The sequence below is a fragment of the Callorhinus ursinus genome, unplaced genomic scaffold, assembly GCF_003265705.2.
Source record: "Callorhinus ursinus isolate GAN/ISIS: 27379988/994484 unplaced genomic scaffold, GSC_fseal_2.0 scaffold2, whole genome shotgun sequence".
In the NCBI taxonomy this organism is placed as follows: domain Eukaryota; kingdom Metazoa; phylum Chordata; class Mammalia; order Carnivora; family Otariidae; genus Callorhinus; species Callorhinus ursinus.
This window is the reverse complement of record NW_027397064.1, coordinates 17,210,808-17,227,597: the sequence shown is the minus strand read 5'-3', so window position 1 is coordinate 17,227,597 and position 16,790 is coordinate 17,210,808. Positions and strand designations below refer to the sequence as shown.

Sequence of the window (16,790 nt, the reverse complement as noted above, 5' to 3'; positions counted from 1 at the left end):
CTCCCCCCACCCCCACCCGGGTTCCCGTCTCCAGGCTGCGTTATCTGCATCTTCACTTTTAAATTTCCGCTTCCCTCCCTCTCGCCTGTCGCTCCGCTCCCGGCCGGGCAGCAGTTGCTCGCTTTATCTCCGCCCCCACCTCCTCCCTGCGCCTTCTCCCTCCTCCACGGCTCCCACTCTCTGCTCTTCCCTAGAGACCCGATCTCCTTCCCCGTCTCCCTCTTGCTTTGGCCTGTTTCTCGCCTTTCCAGGGTTCCAGGCCTCTGGGCCAGCGTTGTGTCGTCTCCCCACAACTTCTAGCAGGTTGCCCCTCCTCCCCCTTTTGTAGGTCTCTCCTTCCTCATCTACTCTCTTCAGTGCCATCCCCCCTTCCCGTCTCAATGTGCGCTCTCTCTGTCCTATCTCTCTCCTTCCCCTTCTTTTTTCATTCATTTGTTCCTCACTACTTTGGGTCATGCGGGAGGCTCATGAGCCCCTTTCCATTTCCCCCCAAAAGGGTTGCTCTTCCATCCTTCCCTATCCCCTGTCATCCCAGCCTATCATCCACCCTCTCAACTACTCCCATCCTGGTAATCCCTGAACCAGGCTGCAATTGGCACCTTGCTCTAGCAGGAGTAGAAGGCTTGAAACGGGGCTCTGTACTTATACGGCCTCCAACGCAGGGGAGGTGTGGAGGCTGAAATCCCTTCGAAAGACTCTGATTGTATATTAGCATAGCTGATGTGGTTCCCAGGTGGCCTGAAGTCTCTGAGTACCTGTGGGGCTTCTTGGCTCAAGAGAGGCTAGCTAAGGAGGGATGCTAGCTGAAGATGAGGCTCTGGGCTTAGGAGCCCACCTGCAGGCATCCAGCACCTGGTGGCTACCGTCAGAATTGCTAATCTCGAGGCATTTCCCTCCCACTGCTTGAGCCCAGGAGGTGAGGAGGCTGGGGACTTGATGGCACACAGATTGGAGTGGGCAAGTTTCCTGCAGGATCCGTGATCCTGGAGTGCCCAACTGACGATGGCTGGAAAGTCCAACTTGGGGGGTTCTTCAGGGCCCCTGTTCATTCCTCACTTGCTGTAACTGCTGGAGTATTCACCTTTCTGATGGAGGGTGCAAAAGTCAGAAGGAACAAAGGAGGAGTGAGGGAGGCAGAGTCCAGGGGGAACGAGGGGATCCCAGGACCCCAGAATCCTAAAGGAAGATGTGGATGAGGAATCTGGGGGGAACAAAGATGAGAGTTTAGGATGTTCCCTGGAGACCAAACCCAGGGGTTCACAGGAGGGGAGGGCCTTGGAGGTGGGGTTGAGGTCCTAATCCTTTTCCTTCATGCCTTCTTATTCCTTTCCCAGATGGAAACTGAGGAGCAGAAGGTCAGAGCTGAGAGTGGGGAGGCAGTGGAGTTTACTCAATGCTCTCAGCAGAAGGCTGAGACAGAAGGGAGAGGTGCTCAGAGTTGGAGGTCTATCCAGATATCCCAGCTCCGGACTGGAGAGGGATCAACAGCTCAGGCTCTGTGTCTCTGCCTCATTAAAGACTCAGGTGCTGAAGGGGTAGGTGAGCGCTGGAAAGAGCTTGAGAGGTGCCCCCCCTCACTGCCCCTGGGTCTTGGCTGCGCCAGAAAGGAGATGACCTCCTTCATCCCCTTTGGCCTTGGCTGAGTACAGCCAATGGACAAGTCCCAGCCAGCTTCTCCTCCATCCTCCTCCCACCTGGCTGGATCTCAGTCCAACAGGGTTCTGCTGACCGTCAGCCTACCTAGAATGGGAGAAGGTTGGAAAGGTGAAAACACTCTCAGCCTGGTCTTTGAGCCCCCTACTCTCTAGGTGCCAGTGTGGGATGCAGAGTTGGACCTCTAGGTCCAGGAAAACCTAGAAGGTTCCTGTTGACAAAGACTGCAGCAAATATTAGCTCTCTCAACTCCCTAGTTGTACAGATGGGGACACTAAAACCTAGAGATGGGGAGTGTCCTATTCAAGTTCCCACTGCCATTCCTGCAGCCATCTTGCTGACTCTTCCCAGCAGCCACAGACCCTCCTAGAGTGAGGGCAGTTTAGCTGATGGTGGATACTAGATCTCCTTTTGCCCATTGCCTACCCTTCCAAAGCAGGAAGAGGGAAGAAGGGCTGCTGGGCTCTGAGGCTAGTTCGTCTGGGTTCTGGGTTCAACTCTGGTTCCCCTATTTCCTAGTTGTATGACTTTGGGGAAGTTAGTCTCTTCCTCTGTAAAATGGGGATTACAGTACCTATCATACAGAATTATGAGGCTTATATAACCCATGCTGAGCACTCAGACAGCCTTACATTTAGCTATTATTATTATTATTATCATCCTCCAACGGGACAGTTAAGAGCCTGTGACCAGGCAGGAACTCCAGACTCTTTGGGGGCCCACAGAAGTGTGGGGTTCTGCTGAGGCCTGAGGCTTTTAGCCCCAGCTCAGGTCAGCCTTCCCTTAACAGCCTGAATTTGAGGTCAGGAGCCCTGTGTTCAAGTCCTGGTTTTGTCACCAGTAAATTGGATGACCTCATCCAGGCTTCTCCCTCTCAGCCCAGAATCTTTCTTGATTGGTGAAATGGATGAAGTATGGGAGGTGTTAAGAGAACCAAATGCAGCAGGCGCCTGGACTCTAGAACCCATTCATTTAAAAAGCAGAATTCATACTCTACCCAGAATTCTGTCCCTTGCTCCCCCGACTCTACCCTGGGATCCATGGGGGGGGGCAGTGCAGGGGAATGAGGGCCCTACTTTGACTGCCCCGGTGCTTTTCCATAGCACCACAAGCATTTTCAGTGGTTTCTCCTTGAATCCTCACAACCCTGTGAGACAGACGAGGCAGGGATCAGTAGCTCCACTTCACAAGTGAGGGAATAGAGGTTCAAGGGTACTATATGATTGGATCCCAGATGTTCTGACTCCTGGTCCAGGGCTCTTCCCAAGGGAGCAGATGCCTGACTGCACAAGTGGGCCCTTAGGAATGGCTCAGGTCCAAGTCTAACTGTTCTCCAACATTGCCCTACCTCCTCTGGGCTCAGGCAATGATCTGGGCCACTCCTCCCCATTGATAGGTCCACTAGGGGCTTGAAAACACAAACATCCCTGAATGACAGAATGAGGGGAGTCCCAAGGGCCTTGAGGGCCCTGCCTATGTGGGATTGAGAGTATCATTAACTGGGCCAAATAGGGAACTGGGTAGAAACTGCATTGGTGCCAGGGGCTGCTACCACTCAGCCCCAACATGGCTGTGGGCTTCTGCCACCTGCCCCAGAACCCAGGCTCACTGTGGTCAGTGGCTGAGGGGTGGCCTCTCCAGCTCACCAATCCTCTGAAGAGAGGGAGGGAGAGGAAGAATGAAGAGAGGGTTCTTTGGAAGAGCTGAGAGGAAGGGTATGAAAATGCTTTGTCTAAGCTGGAGCTCGATATCATGAAGGGATTGTTATTATTCAGACAAAGGGCCTGGGGGCTCCACTAAGAGAGAGAAAGTCTCCCCTTTAGAAAGCCCTGGGAGGCAGTGGGACCTCCCACTCATTTCTCCTCCTACAGCCTTGCAGAGACTCTATAAAGCTGGGAAAAGGGTGCAGGCTTTGCTCAGTTGGATATCGAGCCAGGGTAAAGATAAAGGCTGGAAATGCCCTGGGGGTTAGGGAGGAACCCAACTGAGCTCTGCATAGAATTAAGGAGGTCCTGCCCTAGGAGCATGCTGGTGCCTGGCCCACGTGGTTGAAATTCAGCTATGAGCCCCTGCTGTAGGGCTGTGTGCACCCAAACCAGAAGATGGCAAAGGCACCATGTGTGTGCTATGGTACACCTGACCCAAGCTGATGGGCCTTTACCAAGGAGAGGTGTGGGAGTGGTTGTATTTAACAGGATCCCCAAGATTCTTGCCAGCAGTTTTCTCAGCCTTATCAGGGTCTAGCCCCATACATCATAAGCCAGTTTATGCTCCATAGTCAAGAATCCTGAAGCCTGAGAGGAGGGTCAGGTTGGCAGGGAAAGACCTTAAGAAAGATTAAGATGAAGATCACAAAGCAAGACCACAAGAAAGAGGCAAGAGGGGCAGGCAGGTTCAGGAGCCTTTATTGAGGGTCCTCAGGGGAGGTGTCAGGGCTGTGGAGCTTAGTGCTGGACTCTTCGAATGGACTGCAGCAGCCCGGTGTGGGCCTGCGTGCCAAATTCACTGTAGGTACGGAACTCTCCACTGTGCCGGTCCCGCTCCAATACATACTGGTAGCCCCGGTAGCCTGGGTACTGGTAGGCCACCCACCTAGGCCAGTGAGAGCACAAGGGTGGTAAGCAGGCTCAGCCCCCACCCCCACCAATGTCCCCCATTAGTAGCCCTCCTTTCTCAGCCCCCAACCCCCCAGCTCCAAAACCATTGCTTCAATTTTCCCTACATGGATCTCTCTCTGCCCGGCCCACTGCTCCAGGTCTTCTTAACATGGTTCTCCCCTCATCCCCTATTCCCATCCTCCATTGCCTCCTCATCTGTCTTTTTAAAAATCTCTTCCTCTCCCCCCACATTGGCTCCCTGACTCCTATCTCCTACTACATGCCCCCCACAGTCTGTCTCCATCATCTCACTTCCCCCAGTCCCCAACATCTCTTTACCATGTCTCTTAGCACCCCATCACCTTTCCCAACCCCCCTCCATGGTGCCCATTGCCTCCCTTCTCTTCTTGTCTCCCTTGTTCCAGTCGCAGGACTCACGCTCCAGAGCTGACTTTGAGGGAACCCACATCCTTGCTGGCCCAACCCATGGAGGGCAGGGATGGGTAGTCATCGCTGAGTTCAAACTTGCTGCCCTGGAAGTTCTCTCTCTCAAACAGTGTCACACGGCTGTCACTGTGATTCTGGAAGGTGAGGGTGGACAGGTCAGGCCCTCCAAAGATTTTCCCCACCTCGCCTCCCAACACAGCTGCGCAGACACTTTGGCTCCACGGACATTCCCAGAGATCACTCCGTCAGGTCCATAGCAGTCTGGGAAGCTGGGATGCTCAGAAGTCCCCAGTCTAGTCCCTTCTATGGCTTTGGGTGGAGGTGGTGAGACTGAGGGTTTCCCAGAGACCTTTCCAGGTCAGGGCGAGAGGGCATCTTGTAATATGGACCTATTTGCAGAAGGAAAATAAGAGATCCTGAGAGAAATTTGGCCCATTAACCAAGACAGTTTTCCTAAAGGTCTCAATGACTACTCAGTCCCCTGCCCAGCACCTTGGGTACAGCCTCTCACAGGATTAGGCCCAGCTAAGGGACGCCAGCTGACAGAGCCAGAATAGACAGGCCAGGGCATCAGAGTTGGTTGGGTCTTGCCTTCCATGGCCCTACAGCCTTCCCCTCCTGGAATGGAGAAGCTAGGCTGAGTCAGCATTTGCTCTTTGCCCTCTACCTCTCAGCCGCAGGCCTCAACAGTAGGGTACTTAAGTCAGCACAAGTGAGAAGTGAGAGCCTCACCTCCAGTGACTCATTTGATTCATTGCCAACCCTTCCCCCACATACACACACACAGAGACTGACCCCTTTTCACCAATGATCTCTGAATCGAGTTCTAGTTTCATCTTCATGTTAACACTTGCGTCTGAGAGCAAGACACTTTGCCCTTCTGAGCCCCATTTCCACAGCTGTATATGAGGCTAACAGCAGCCACCCCAACCTTGCAGGACTGTGTGATGACAGAAGCACTCTCTTACAGGTGTGGGGGACACAAATTGAGGAACAGTAGGTGCTCAAGACTGGCCCCGTCTTGGTGCTGTCCGTGGTGCTGATTTTGGGCACCTGACTTAGGCCCACTTTCTGAACTTTTGGAGACTCTTCTGGTTCTGGGAAGTAATGCCACTACCACCCATCTAGGAATTGTATTTACACATCTCCATACAGTGACTGGACAGCTTTTCTGAGGCACCATGGTGGGGTCAGGGCCTGGAGCTAGGAGCTAGGAGGCAGAGGGGCAAGGGGAGGGCTGTGCTTACCGCGCAGAGCACTGGCCGGAAAGAGAGCAGCTGGTCACTGTGGTGGCCACCACTGCCGCTCCAGGCGCTCCAGCAAGGATAGTCACCCTTCTCCAGAATGAACTGCTGTCCCTGGAAGTCGGGGTACTCAAAGGCCACCCAACTGGGGAAAGATAAAGGAAGCTGGGAGGCATCTGCTCCAGCCTCACTCCTTCCTCCCCACCCTCATCCTCATTGTGCTCGAAAAGACTGAAACTAATCTTTTTCTCCAACCCCAGGCCCTTACCCTGACATACACAGCTCACAGCAATCTGGCCCCTTCTAGAAGCTAAAGACACTAAACCACCTGCTATCCAGGGTTTGAGGGACCCAAGCTTCCAGCTTAGGCTCCCCAGGTTGGAAGGAATTTTCCAGCTTCTGAAGATCACCTAATCAAGGGTTCCTAACTCAAGGATTTAGGTGCCGGCAAAGGTAGGTGTAGGAATCCCCCAAACCTGCAGTAGCGATCTGTGATAACAACCTGCAAAAGTCGGGGGCCTCAGCTCTCCTGAGGGCCCCAGGCTCTCAGAGAACAGGGTGGAGCGAGAGGAAGGGATTTGGCTTCTTTTATTATACCAAGCGCAGAGCCATCTAACTCTGCACAGAGAAAAACTCTGGGGAGGAAGTAACTACACTGGGAGCCGCTTCAGGGTTCAGGCTGGTCCCATGGGGCGCCCACAAAGGGTTGCCTCTCGCCTATATCCCTTTAGTTCACATGGTTTGTCTTGTGGCGCACGGGGAGTTCTGGGGAGGCCAAGGGGTTCCCCATGTGGATCGGTCTCTCTCAGGCAAGACTAACAGTCTGGGAAACGGAGGGTCGAGAGCTGAGGTCCCAGGCTTAGGCCAGGGGAGCCCCGCGCGTCCCAACCCAGCCCGGCCGCTCCTGGACCATCACTCACGCGCCATTTTCCACCTTGACAGAGCGCACCCTGCGCAGGCCTCCGCGCTCGGCGATGTTCGCGCAGTCGCTCAGCAGCCGGCAGCGGCGGCCCTGGAAGTCCTCCTCGTCCCAGAGCGTGAGGCTGGCGGGCGCTGGGCCCGGCGCGGGGGCGCTGCTCATGCCGCTGCGGGCGAGAAGGGCGGGACCAGAAGTTCAGCGTCCGACTGCCCCCCTCCGGGGCCCAGGCCCTCCCAACCCAGGCCGGGGGTGAAGAATTCCGGGCCGCACCGGGCTGCTAGCGGCTCTCCCTCACCTCGCCCTCCCCCGCCCCGGAGAGACCCTGCCCCAGCCCCGAGTATTCACCGGGTGGGGTGAGGGCTGGACTGACGGAAAATGGAGAGGCTGCGCGCGGGCCCGGCGGCGTGTGGGGCTTTATACTGGGCCTCGCCCCCCTCCCCGCATTCTCTCCCGCTGCGGTGGGGGAGCTGAGTCAGCGGGCAGGCTGCGGTCAGTTCTCGTGTCCTCTGGGGGAGCCCAGGCCTTTCCCGCAGCCTCCAATCTGGCCCCAGCCCTCGGGGATCACAATAGAAAGTGCTGAGGCACACGTCCCGCGCCCGCCACAGCTGAGGCTGACTCCGCTTTTTCTTTTCTGGGGGACTGAGCCAAGCAAGGCGCATCCGACCTCTGGGCAGAACGCGCCCTCCCTGGCCCAGACCTTTAGTGATGGAGGTACCAGGCCACTCTGGGGCCACCCGGCTAAGACCGCGAATTCTTGACTTGAGTCTCGGGAGTTCTTCCCAACGTCTAAACTCCACCTCCTCCTCAGGCCTACGTCGAGGCCTCTCTTTCGAGCGACACTGGACGGAGTCAGACGCGGCTCTCCGCAAGCGACTTTCCTCACACCCCTCAGTCCTCTTTCCCACTGTGGCTCCTTTCCTCCCAAGCTTGAATTCCCAGACCCGGCTCGGCGCTCCGGAATTTTTCTTGCGCGAAGGGGCCAAGACTCACCGCGAGGCGGCGCTGAGCTCAGGCAGCATAAACCGCCCTAGGGAGGGCGTGGATTTAGGAAGCGCTTAGAAATAATAGTAACTAAGGGAGTGGCTCACTGTAGTAGGTGGAATATTTCAACCTCAGCGCTACGCTCCCAGTCGCCAGACAGAGCTCCAGGGTCTGGTCGGGACCTGAAGGTCCTAGGCTCTTGCCCTCAATCCCAGTGCCCTGTGTGGTGGGGAGAAGGGTGGAGAGTGGGGGAAGGAGAGGAGGAGGAGGAAGAAAGGCTTGGGACCCCCAAGGGAAGCTGCAGGGAGGACATTTCCTCCCAATTCACAGCCGAATTTCCTAATCATCATAGCTGTCAATAAGGCACAAGGACTTCTGGCAAAATTGTGAGCTTCCCTTAACGGAGGGGCTATTTCAGCGGAAGTGGAGGGGAGAGTGAGAAGGAAGCTACTGTTTTGTTGTAGGTGCTCAACAAGAGTCCAGTGAGGGTAGGCGTGGACATATAGACGTGGAAACTGAGGCACCAGGGGGCACAGGGCCTCCTCCACACTCCCACGGCTCTTACCACTCAACATCCTGTGACTAAAAGGACTCAGGCCAGATGCAGCCGCCCCAGCTCCTGGCAGTCTACCATGCTGGTCAGCCATCCTTTCTCCCAACTGCCAAGTTCATTCCCACCTCAGAGCCTCCCATTACCTGGGGTGTCTTAGTCACAAGATCTTGGCAAGCTTTCTCGTTTGCTATCTCCTAGGTGATGCTGTTCCTGGTATTTACTGTTCATCATATCACCTTGTTTTCTTTAGTGTTTATCACTCTCTAAAGTTGTCTTCTTCATCTTTGGTTTATGAGTGTTTGTGGGTGCACTGACTGTCTCCCTTACTAGAGTGTAAGCTCCATTTAAAGGGGCAGGGGTTATATCAGTCTTGTTCTTTGTTATCCTCAAACCCAGCACAGTACTGGACACAGAGTAGGTGCTCAATAAAACTTGAGTGAGGGAACAAGCTGGTCAGGCTGGGCCAAATGTCCATGGAGGAAGGGGTATTGAGGAAATTCCCCAGTGAGAGCGCAAGGGTATTTGCCCACTCTACCCCCCTCCCCATCCCCAAAATTCTGGAGTGCTGAGAACAAGCGCTGGTATCCACTGAAACCTCCCTTAGGTCTCTCTTTTTTACTGGTGAGGAATTACTATTGAGGATCATAAGGTATGTGAAGGTGAATGCCAAGAGCAAAGCGCCCTAAAACAGGAGGAGTAAAGTCCAAGTTCGGAAAGTTTGCGTCACAGCAAGGACGACCACAGCCAGGCTTGACTGGAGATGGGGTCGGAAGCACGCCCAGTCCCCGGATTCCCTACCCCAGAGGGGTTTTGGAGAAACACAAATAGGGTATAATTTCCCCCAAATCCATAAGGGAGGAATACAGACTGTGGAGAGAGGCCAGAGGCCCTCCTGGATTCTTCGTGTCCTGGCCCTTGCACTTGGTCTCACAAGTCGGGACTACGGACGTGGCGGGAGGTGAGGACCGAATCTCTCCTTCCCTCCCTCCCTCTCCCTCCCTCCTCCTCCTCTATCGGGCAATTCTGGATGCGGCCGCCAGGGGGCGCGAGCGGGCCGCGCTGGGTGGGAAGCCGGGAAGGTGGGGTGGGGTGGAAGGGGGAGTTGGTGGGAGGCTGAGGGCCGAGGGGCGGTGCGCGCGGGTGGCGAGTGCGTCAGCCTGTGCGTCTGCGCTGGTCGGTGACGCGGGCGCCCGGTGTTAGGCTCGAGGGTGCGCGGATGTCTGTCAGAGGACGGACGCTACGTCTGCGGGAGCTGGGGCTGGGGGCCTGGACATGGCCCTGAGATCAGGGTTGCACCTGATGGGCAGTTTCTGATCCAGCTGTCGGCCAGACGACCACAGGCTACAGGAGGGTGTGTGTGTGTGTGTGTGTGTGTGTGTGTGTGTGTGTGTGCGTGTGTGTGTGTGTGTGTGGCCAGGGAAGTAGTGGGGAGGTAATAAGAGCTGAGATCCAAATTAGAATTAGGAGTCCAGCTGGGATTTGGGGTGGAGACCCTTCGTGTGAGAAAGGTTTCCTTTCTAGTCCTAAATCCTGAGCTTGGCTCTGCTCTAAGAAGGTGTGAGGCACTAGCCAGCCTCTTCCCTCCTGTGTGCCTCAGTTTCCTCATCAGAAAAATGGTGTGTGGGGCCCCCAGTCCATGGCCTTTAGTTCTATAGCTGTCTGTGGCCAGCTCTCTCAGAAATGGGCACACCCACCAAGACCACCAATAGCCACTTGCCTAGACCTCTCTCAGGGTCCCCACACCCCCCAGACCTTCCCCCCACCATCCCCCGCTCTGGGGTTCAAAGTCATGGAGAAAGGGAAGAATGAGCCGCTGAAGGAGAAGGGGCAGTCAGGCGGCCCTGCCCGGTGTGCTAGAACTGGACTCTGGGATCCTTGTCCCTTTCTCGTGCTATGGACCCCATCCCAGCCTCCTTTCTCCACGAGGCTGATCCAGCTCCAGCCCCCCAGCTTCCCCCCACCCACTCCCCTCCTAGCCCCCTTTCCCCCCCCAGCAGCTGGTCCTGTTTGTTTTCCCTGATCGGTTGCACTCAGAGCTTCCTGAAGGATGGATGCACAGGTGGCTTTGTTTGCCAGCTCAGCACCGTCACCCCCACCTCCTCCCCATCCACAGCCTCAGCCTTTGGGCGTGGAGGGGGAAGTTAGGCAAAAAAGAAAAAAAAAAATAGTGTCCCCAGATCTACACCTCCAGGAGACCTCAACACCTCATAGGGATCTCATCACCCTCAAAGAACTCCCCATCCCCAGCCCACCCTCTCCAGTCCTTCATCTTATATGGGGACTTTTCCTCCCATCCACAGAGAAATCTTCAGGACCACCCTCCCCACGATTCTACCAAGACACAAATCCCACAAGGTACCTTAAGATCCCACAGAGAAACCCTCAGACTCAATCCTGTGTTCTCAGCACCTGCGACCCTCAGATCCCACTCAGAGCCCTATCCCATCCAGGGACATACGGATCTGATAAAGAACCCCTCAACCTGATCCTGGGCTGCCACCCAGGTCTCTATCCCATATAAAGGCCCTGAGAATCCCCAGAGACATCTCCCTCAGAGCCCCATCCCTGAACAGCCCCCATCTCAGTACTGCTGGGCAGCTTAGAAGCGCCCAGTAGCCAATGTCTTCTCCTCAAGTTGGCCCGCTCCCATCCCTTACCCCTCATTTCACTGGGAAATCAGCCACTGCTTCGGTGCCTGAAGATGCAAATTCTGTGACTAGTGCCCCCCCCCCCTCCCTTGGTCCCCTCCCCAGCCTCTCCTTTGCAGCCCTGCTCTTCCACCCCCGGCCCCCACCCCACGTCTGGAGCCAGGAACAGGCAGATGAGCACCTTCCCTGGGGCTGTGAGGTCTGGTCTCCTGGGAGACAGAGATAACTGAGTGAGAAATCAGCTCAGTTCAGGCAGGGTCCAACAGCTGGCCCAAAAGAGGGGGGTCCTGAGGGGGTGGGAGCCCCACCCACACACCCGTTGTTCTTCCCTGCTAGAAACGGAGTCCCTCTTCTCTGCCCCTCAGTGGGGACGTGGAGCTAGCTACCATCCAGGGAGATGGGCGGCAGCTTCCAGCACCGCCCACTCCCCAGGCACAAAGCCATGGGGCTCACACAGGGCAGCAGGGAGAGGGCATGCGTGCACACGCATTCACGCAGTTCCAGGCACACAGACAGATCCCACCCGCATCACGGGTGAGCACTCTCCAGGATTCAATAGACCCCCAAAGTCACACTCATTTATGGGCAGACACTTGTTCACTCACTTGTTTCTCAGACATTTAATAAAATGTACCATGTGTCCCCCTGTGCTGGGAGTCGGAGTCACACACAAGTGTGCCCTTGTGACTTACACTTGCACCTATCCCATTCCACCGTCACCCGTCCCCGAGAGAAGGAGAGAAGGCCCTTCAGTCACCTGCCCACGATCAAACAGACGCCGGAGGGTTAAGAGTGCTCTGGCGTCTTGCACTGCTGCCTGGGGTCACATCCAAGCTCCACTGCTTATCACTTGCACTCTACTCCTCAGTTTTTCCCTCTGTAAAATGGGAACCATAGTCTTAAAAGCTGTTGTCAAGATGTAAGAGCATGTAAAAACAGAACCGGCCTGCAGTAGGTACACAATAAATGTTAGCTGTTATTGCCACTGTGGTTGTGGTTATGACTGGCTTTGCTGCACGGTTTCCTTTCCCCCATACCCCCAGGCCTGGCTGGGATGGAGATTGGGGTCAGGGCAGCAAGCATAGCTCTGGGATCTGCATGCCCCTTCCCACATTGGTCTCGTGGAAGCCCCCTAGCACTCAGGATGGGGAGCCTTCCTGCCTCACCGCATTCAAGCCCCTCTGCTCCTGATCTCAGTTTCGGAGGGTTGGGAGGGTCAGAGGGGGCTTTCTCAATTTCCTTTCCTCTGCCCTTCTGGAAAAAGCACTTGGGAGTGGAATCGGAGACCTGACTTCTGGTCCCTGTGCTTTTCTGACTCCATATGTGCCCTTGGGCAGGTCACTCCCTCTCTTGAGGCCCCAGTTTTGTACTAACTGCTGATCAGGGAGGGGCCTCCCAGCCCTGACTGCTGGGATCCTGTGATGCCTCAGGAAAGCTCACTCCCCTCCCCACCCAGCCTCTGCACACACCGGCCCCACCCCCCAGCCAGAGTGAGGGGGCGAGTTGCCAAGGTCGCCATGGGGACTAATCTCTAAGAAGGTCAGTGAGGTTCTGGTCCTACCTTGGTCGGATGGGGATTAGCACCTGGTTATGAACCTCCCCCCCACTGGTGCCTCCACTCCCAGGTGCCCTGAGTCTCACGTAGACCCTGGGCAGAGGTTCCAAGGCTGGGCCACAACCAGTAGGTGGGTAGGGGTCAGGTCGGCTGCCAAAGCTGTCTCTATAGCTGTGGACAGGAGAGAAAAGGACAGAGATGGGCTCAGACCCATGCCCGTCACTGCTCAGTGTCCAGCGGGGCCCGAGTCTTGACCCTCTTTGTCTTTTGCCCTTTAATGGGGAGATGGGTCTCCCAAGAGAAGGGTTATCAGCCCTACTCCCTGGCTGTAGAGGCCACCTCTCTCTCTCCTCTCTTGGGGGTAATTTCCCCCAATGTGGGGATGGAGGCTGTTCTCACTTGGTGGACCCCTACCTCCACACACACTATGCCTTCCACCTCCGGTTACCCTGACCTTTGACCTGGCATCTCCACATCTCTCTGTCTCTCAGAATTGTACGTCTCTGGTTATGTCTGGTTGCCTCTGTTCTTCTCTGGTTTCTCTCTGGTTGTCTCTGCCCTCTCCCTAGCTCTGGCTTTCACGGGGGATTGGGGAGGGCTGCAGCCTCTCCAGGTCCTGAAATCTCCCCTGGGTCTCCCATCCCTCTGGGCTGCATCCGCTGGCTTTCTGCCCTGCTTGTGTTTTCTGCTCTGCTTCTCCCCTCCCCATTTCTCCTCCGTGCTCTCCCAGTCCCGCGGCTGCCCGCACTCCAACTGCTCAGTCCCTCCCCCCCCGCCCCCCCTTCCTCCACTACCTGTCCCCTCCCCCGCCTGCGGTGCTGACAGGGATGACAGGAAGCAGGCTCCGGCTGGGAGCAGGAAGGGGGAGGGGTAAGGGGGCTGCTCGAACACCAGCTGCTGAGCACCCCCCCCTCCCCAAGCCCCGCACCTGCAGGCCAGCCTGGCGCCTGGAGTCTCCACCCCTGGCCGGGCAGGGAGGAGGAACCTGGACGAGAGGCCTGATTTCTGGCCTCGGTCAGGAAATGCGGGTCTTGGGGATAGGGGGTGGAGGTCTGGGGAATTTAGGCCCCTGGGTAGGGGGGAGGCGGTGGCTCTGTCACAAGAGCAGACCCAGTCCACTGGCGGCCTCATTCTTCCCAACCCCCCCTACCCCAATGACTATGTGTGGGGAAGAGGGTAATTTCAGGGGGAGCTCTCTTCATTGTGCAACCCCAAATCTGAAATCCCAGCCCGAGGTGGGGAGCTCTAGCCCCCTTCCATGATTAGGGAGGGAAGAGGAAGCCCTCACAGACCCAGGAAAGATGTGCCGGGGCCAGGCCCGGCCCCTGACAGGCAAATCATGGGGCCAGGCAAGGAGCAGAGGGCTGGGCCCAGCACAGAAGTCTGGTCAGGGAGGGCAGGATGGGGGCTGCACACACCCCAGCCCAGCCTGGGGACCCATAGATGCCTCCCTCCCCAGGGCTGCTGCAGTCCACCCCCTCCCAGAACCGCCTGGAATCTGTCAGAGCCACCTCGTCCCCTCCCCCTCCCTTTTCTCTGCATAGAGGACTCAGCAGATCCCACGGGGCCTGCGGGTAGTTGGGTGGGGATGGGGGGGAGGGGGCAGGGGACAGGTAGAAGGGACAAGACAGCACCTCCAGGAACATCCAAAATGGCGCTGGAAGGGACCAGTGACTCCTGACCCTCGTTCGTTCTCTCTCTCTCTCTCTCTCTCCTGGGGGGGTGGGAGAGGGGACTACATCTGCCTGGGTGTGCGGTGGTATAGTCCATAGCCCATGATGCTTCCTCACTCTAAGGGGAAACTGTAGCTCCTTACTGCTGAGGCTTCTCTCCGCTTCGGACCTACAACAAGCCCCTCTCTCTGGGGCTAGACCAGCACCACCATCAATTTTGGGGAGGAGGAATGGAGGACACCCCAGGTCAAAGGACAGAGACTGGGCTAAGGGCTCAGACTGACCTCAGGCTGTGTGTGGAACTCTCAGTTCTAGACTCTCCAGGAGGGAGGCCAGGGTCTCGGGCAATCTCCACTCCCTCCCCCATGTCAGACCTTAGCACTTGGAATCACTGCAGAAGGGGCCAGTCTGTCTCAGGTTTGGGTGGTGGCTAATAATCCATGGGCTCCTGCCTAGGAAGAAGGCCATTCACACCCACCCTCACCCCACCTGTAGCTGCATGAAACAGGAGGCCTTGGGATTATGGAGTTTGGGAAAGGCGGTGAGCTGCAGTCCCTGGGGACCCCATCTGGCAAGGGCTACCGGACCCCGTGTTTGTCCTTTTCAATCAGTCTGTCTGTCTCACACATGGGACGACTGAGAGGGGCCAGGGAGAGGGCAGGGAGTGAACCCCCAGGATGTCAGCAGCAAACAGATCCAGAGAAGCACACTTGATCTTCATCTGGCTCTAACTCTCCCAACCCAGCTTTTCCACCCCCCCACTCCCCCGCTACTGCTCCAACCTCTTGAGGGCCTCCAACTTCCCAGGTCAGGTGGCTCAGAATTATTGCTGGAAGCCCAGAAACCAGGATCTGGGGACTGGTGAGGTGCTCGCAGCAGGCCAGACCGATCCCTCTCATTGAGCAAAGAGGAAAACCCGAGGAGAGGCTGGGAAATGACTTGCCCAAGGCCACAGAAGTCGCTGGGACAGAGCCGGACTAGAAGCTGGGTTTCCACTTCCAGAGGGCTCCTGTTTCTGCCACAGCCCCTTATGCCACCCGGTGGAGCCTGTTCGGCCGGCCCATACTACCCGGAATCAAGCCGGGCAGCCCTGGAGTTACGGGCAGGACAAGGCAGGGCGGGCGGGGCCGGATGGGAGCCGGATCTCCCCTGGGAGCGGCGCACAGCCTCTCCGTCCCCATACGGCGGCGGCGGCGGCAGGTGCCTGCGTGGCGGTCGAGCCTGGCCCCCGGGCGGGTGCTGAGAGGCCACCCCTGCCTCACGCGAGCCGAACGAACAAAACGCTCAGGTCCGGTTTGTGCGAGGGGCTCGTCGCGGGGCGGGAGCGGAGGGCCAGGGGGCCTGGCTGTGGCCCTGGGCGATCTCCTGGTCCTGGTCTTCTGCGAGCGCCGTGCCGCACAGCGCGCCGCTAGCCGCCGCCCTCACCTGCGCGCATCTGCGGCTGACACGTCGCCCGCCCAGGCGGCCACCGCGGGTGCGCACCTGGCCCGCCCCTCCCTTCCTCCCTTCCTGGCCACCCTTCACCTGGCCGGGCTCTGCTTGGCTTGGTCCCCAGCCCACTCCCCGGAGCTTGTGCAGGAGCCTGGGCTCAGCGCGCTCTTATACTGCCTGCTCAGTCCCCGCCCCTACACACACACACACACATACATACACACACACACACTCACACCTGTCCGGGCGCCAGTTTGCTCGGAGCAAATATTGACTCAGAGGAGGCGGAGCGCCCCCACCCCCTCCCCGCCCCCGCCTGGGTTCTGGGGCCGGAGCTCTTCCGAGGCCTTGGCCGCGGCGGCGGGGTGGGGGGGGGGGCTGTCGGGGACCTGGGCGCCTCTGGAACAACACCAGATGTCACTTTTCCACCCACCTGCCTGGAGGGGGGTGGAGTTGCAGAAGACAGAGGCTGCCGGGAGGAGGTTAGGGGGAGCGGGAGGTGGGTATCCTAGGGAAGGCCGGACATCACCTGGGCTGGGGATTCAGGTTCACGATGGGAGTCGCTTAGTAGAGCCTGTGGCCCGCTGTCTAGCTGTGACCTCCACCCGCAACCCAGAGTGTAGCTCTTAGCCCTCCGCGACGTGCCTCGGTTTCCCTTTCTTCTCAACCTCTCAGCACAGTCCCGGGAGCCCGACACATGCCGAGAAAAGGCTGGCGATGCAGGGACCGAGCCTCGGAGCAGGCGCAACGGGGAAAGGGGAGGGGTGGTCACCTCGCCCTGCAGCCACCTGCTGCGCCGATAAGGCCTGGCGCTCAGTTCCTGTCCCCCAGGCAATGCTGGGGCAAAGGCCAGTTAGGCCCCGCCGGAAGCGCCCTCCACTGGCCAAACCAGGTCCAGCGCCGGGCAGCGAGCAGCCGGAACTCTGGCCCAGCTGCGCTGTGGAGGGGAGAGAAGCAACCTCCCAGCACCCAAGGCTGCAACGAGTCGCTGCAGTCCACCTCGGCCGCTCCAACCATCTGTCCCTCCCAGAGCGCGCTCGAGAATTCCTCCTACGTCGGGGAAATAAAGTCAAGGCAGATACAGAAGGC

At 57.5% G+C, this 16,790-nt stretch overlaps 1 protein-coding gene across 1 annotated transcript; it reads right to left on the bottom strand.

The window, feature by feature from the left end:
• Positions 1 to 4,051: 4,051 nt before the first annotated feature.
• Positions 4,052 to 12,756, bottom strand: CRYBA2 (crystallin beta A2). The gene is made up of 6 exons (XM_025886970.2): positions 12,604 to 12,756; positions 11,800 to 11,919; positions 6,862 to 7,026; positions 5,945 to 6,086; positions 4,689 to 4,831; positions 4,052 to 4,245 (listed from the first exon to the last, which is right to left on the bottom strand). The coding sequence occupies exons 3-6, from the start codon at positions 7,020 to 7,022 to the stop codon at positions 4,098 to 4,100; spliced, it is 594 nt and encodes a 197-aa protein (XP_025742755.1). The 5' UTR covers positions 7,023 to 7,026; positions 11,800 to 11,919; positions 12,604 to 12,756; the 3' UTR covers positions 4,052 to 4,097.
• Between the last annotated feature and the right edge of the window lie 4,034 nt (positions 12,757 to 16,790).

Excerpts from the sequence above, each read along its gene's own strand:
- CRYBA2 (XM_025886970.2), bottom strand. The coding sequence starts at position 7,022 with ATGAGCAGCGCCCCCGCGCCGGGCCCAGCGCCCGCCAGCCTCACGCTC. Across the intron at positions 6,087-6,861 it reads GTCAAGGTGGAAAATGGCGC|TTGGGTGGCCTTTGAGTACC; the intron begins GTGAGTGATGGT and ends ATCTTTCCCCAG. Across the intron at positions 4,246-4,688 it reads CTCAAAGTCAGCTCTGGAGC|GTGGGTGGCCTACCAGTACC; the intron begins GTGAGTCCTGCG and ends TCACTGGCCTAG.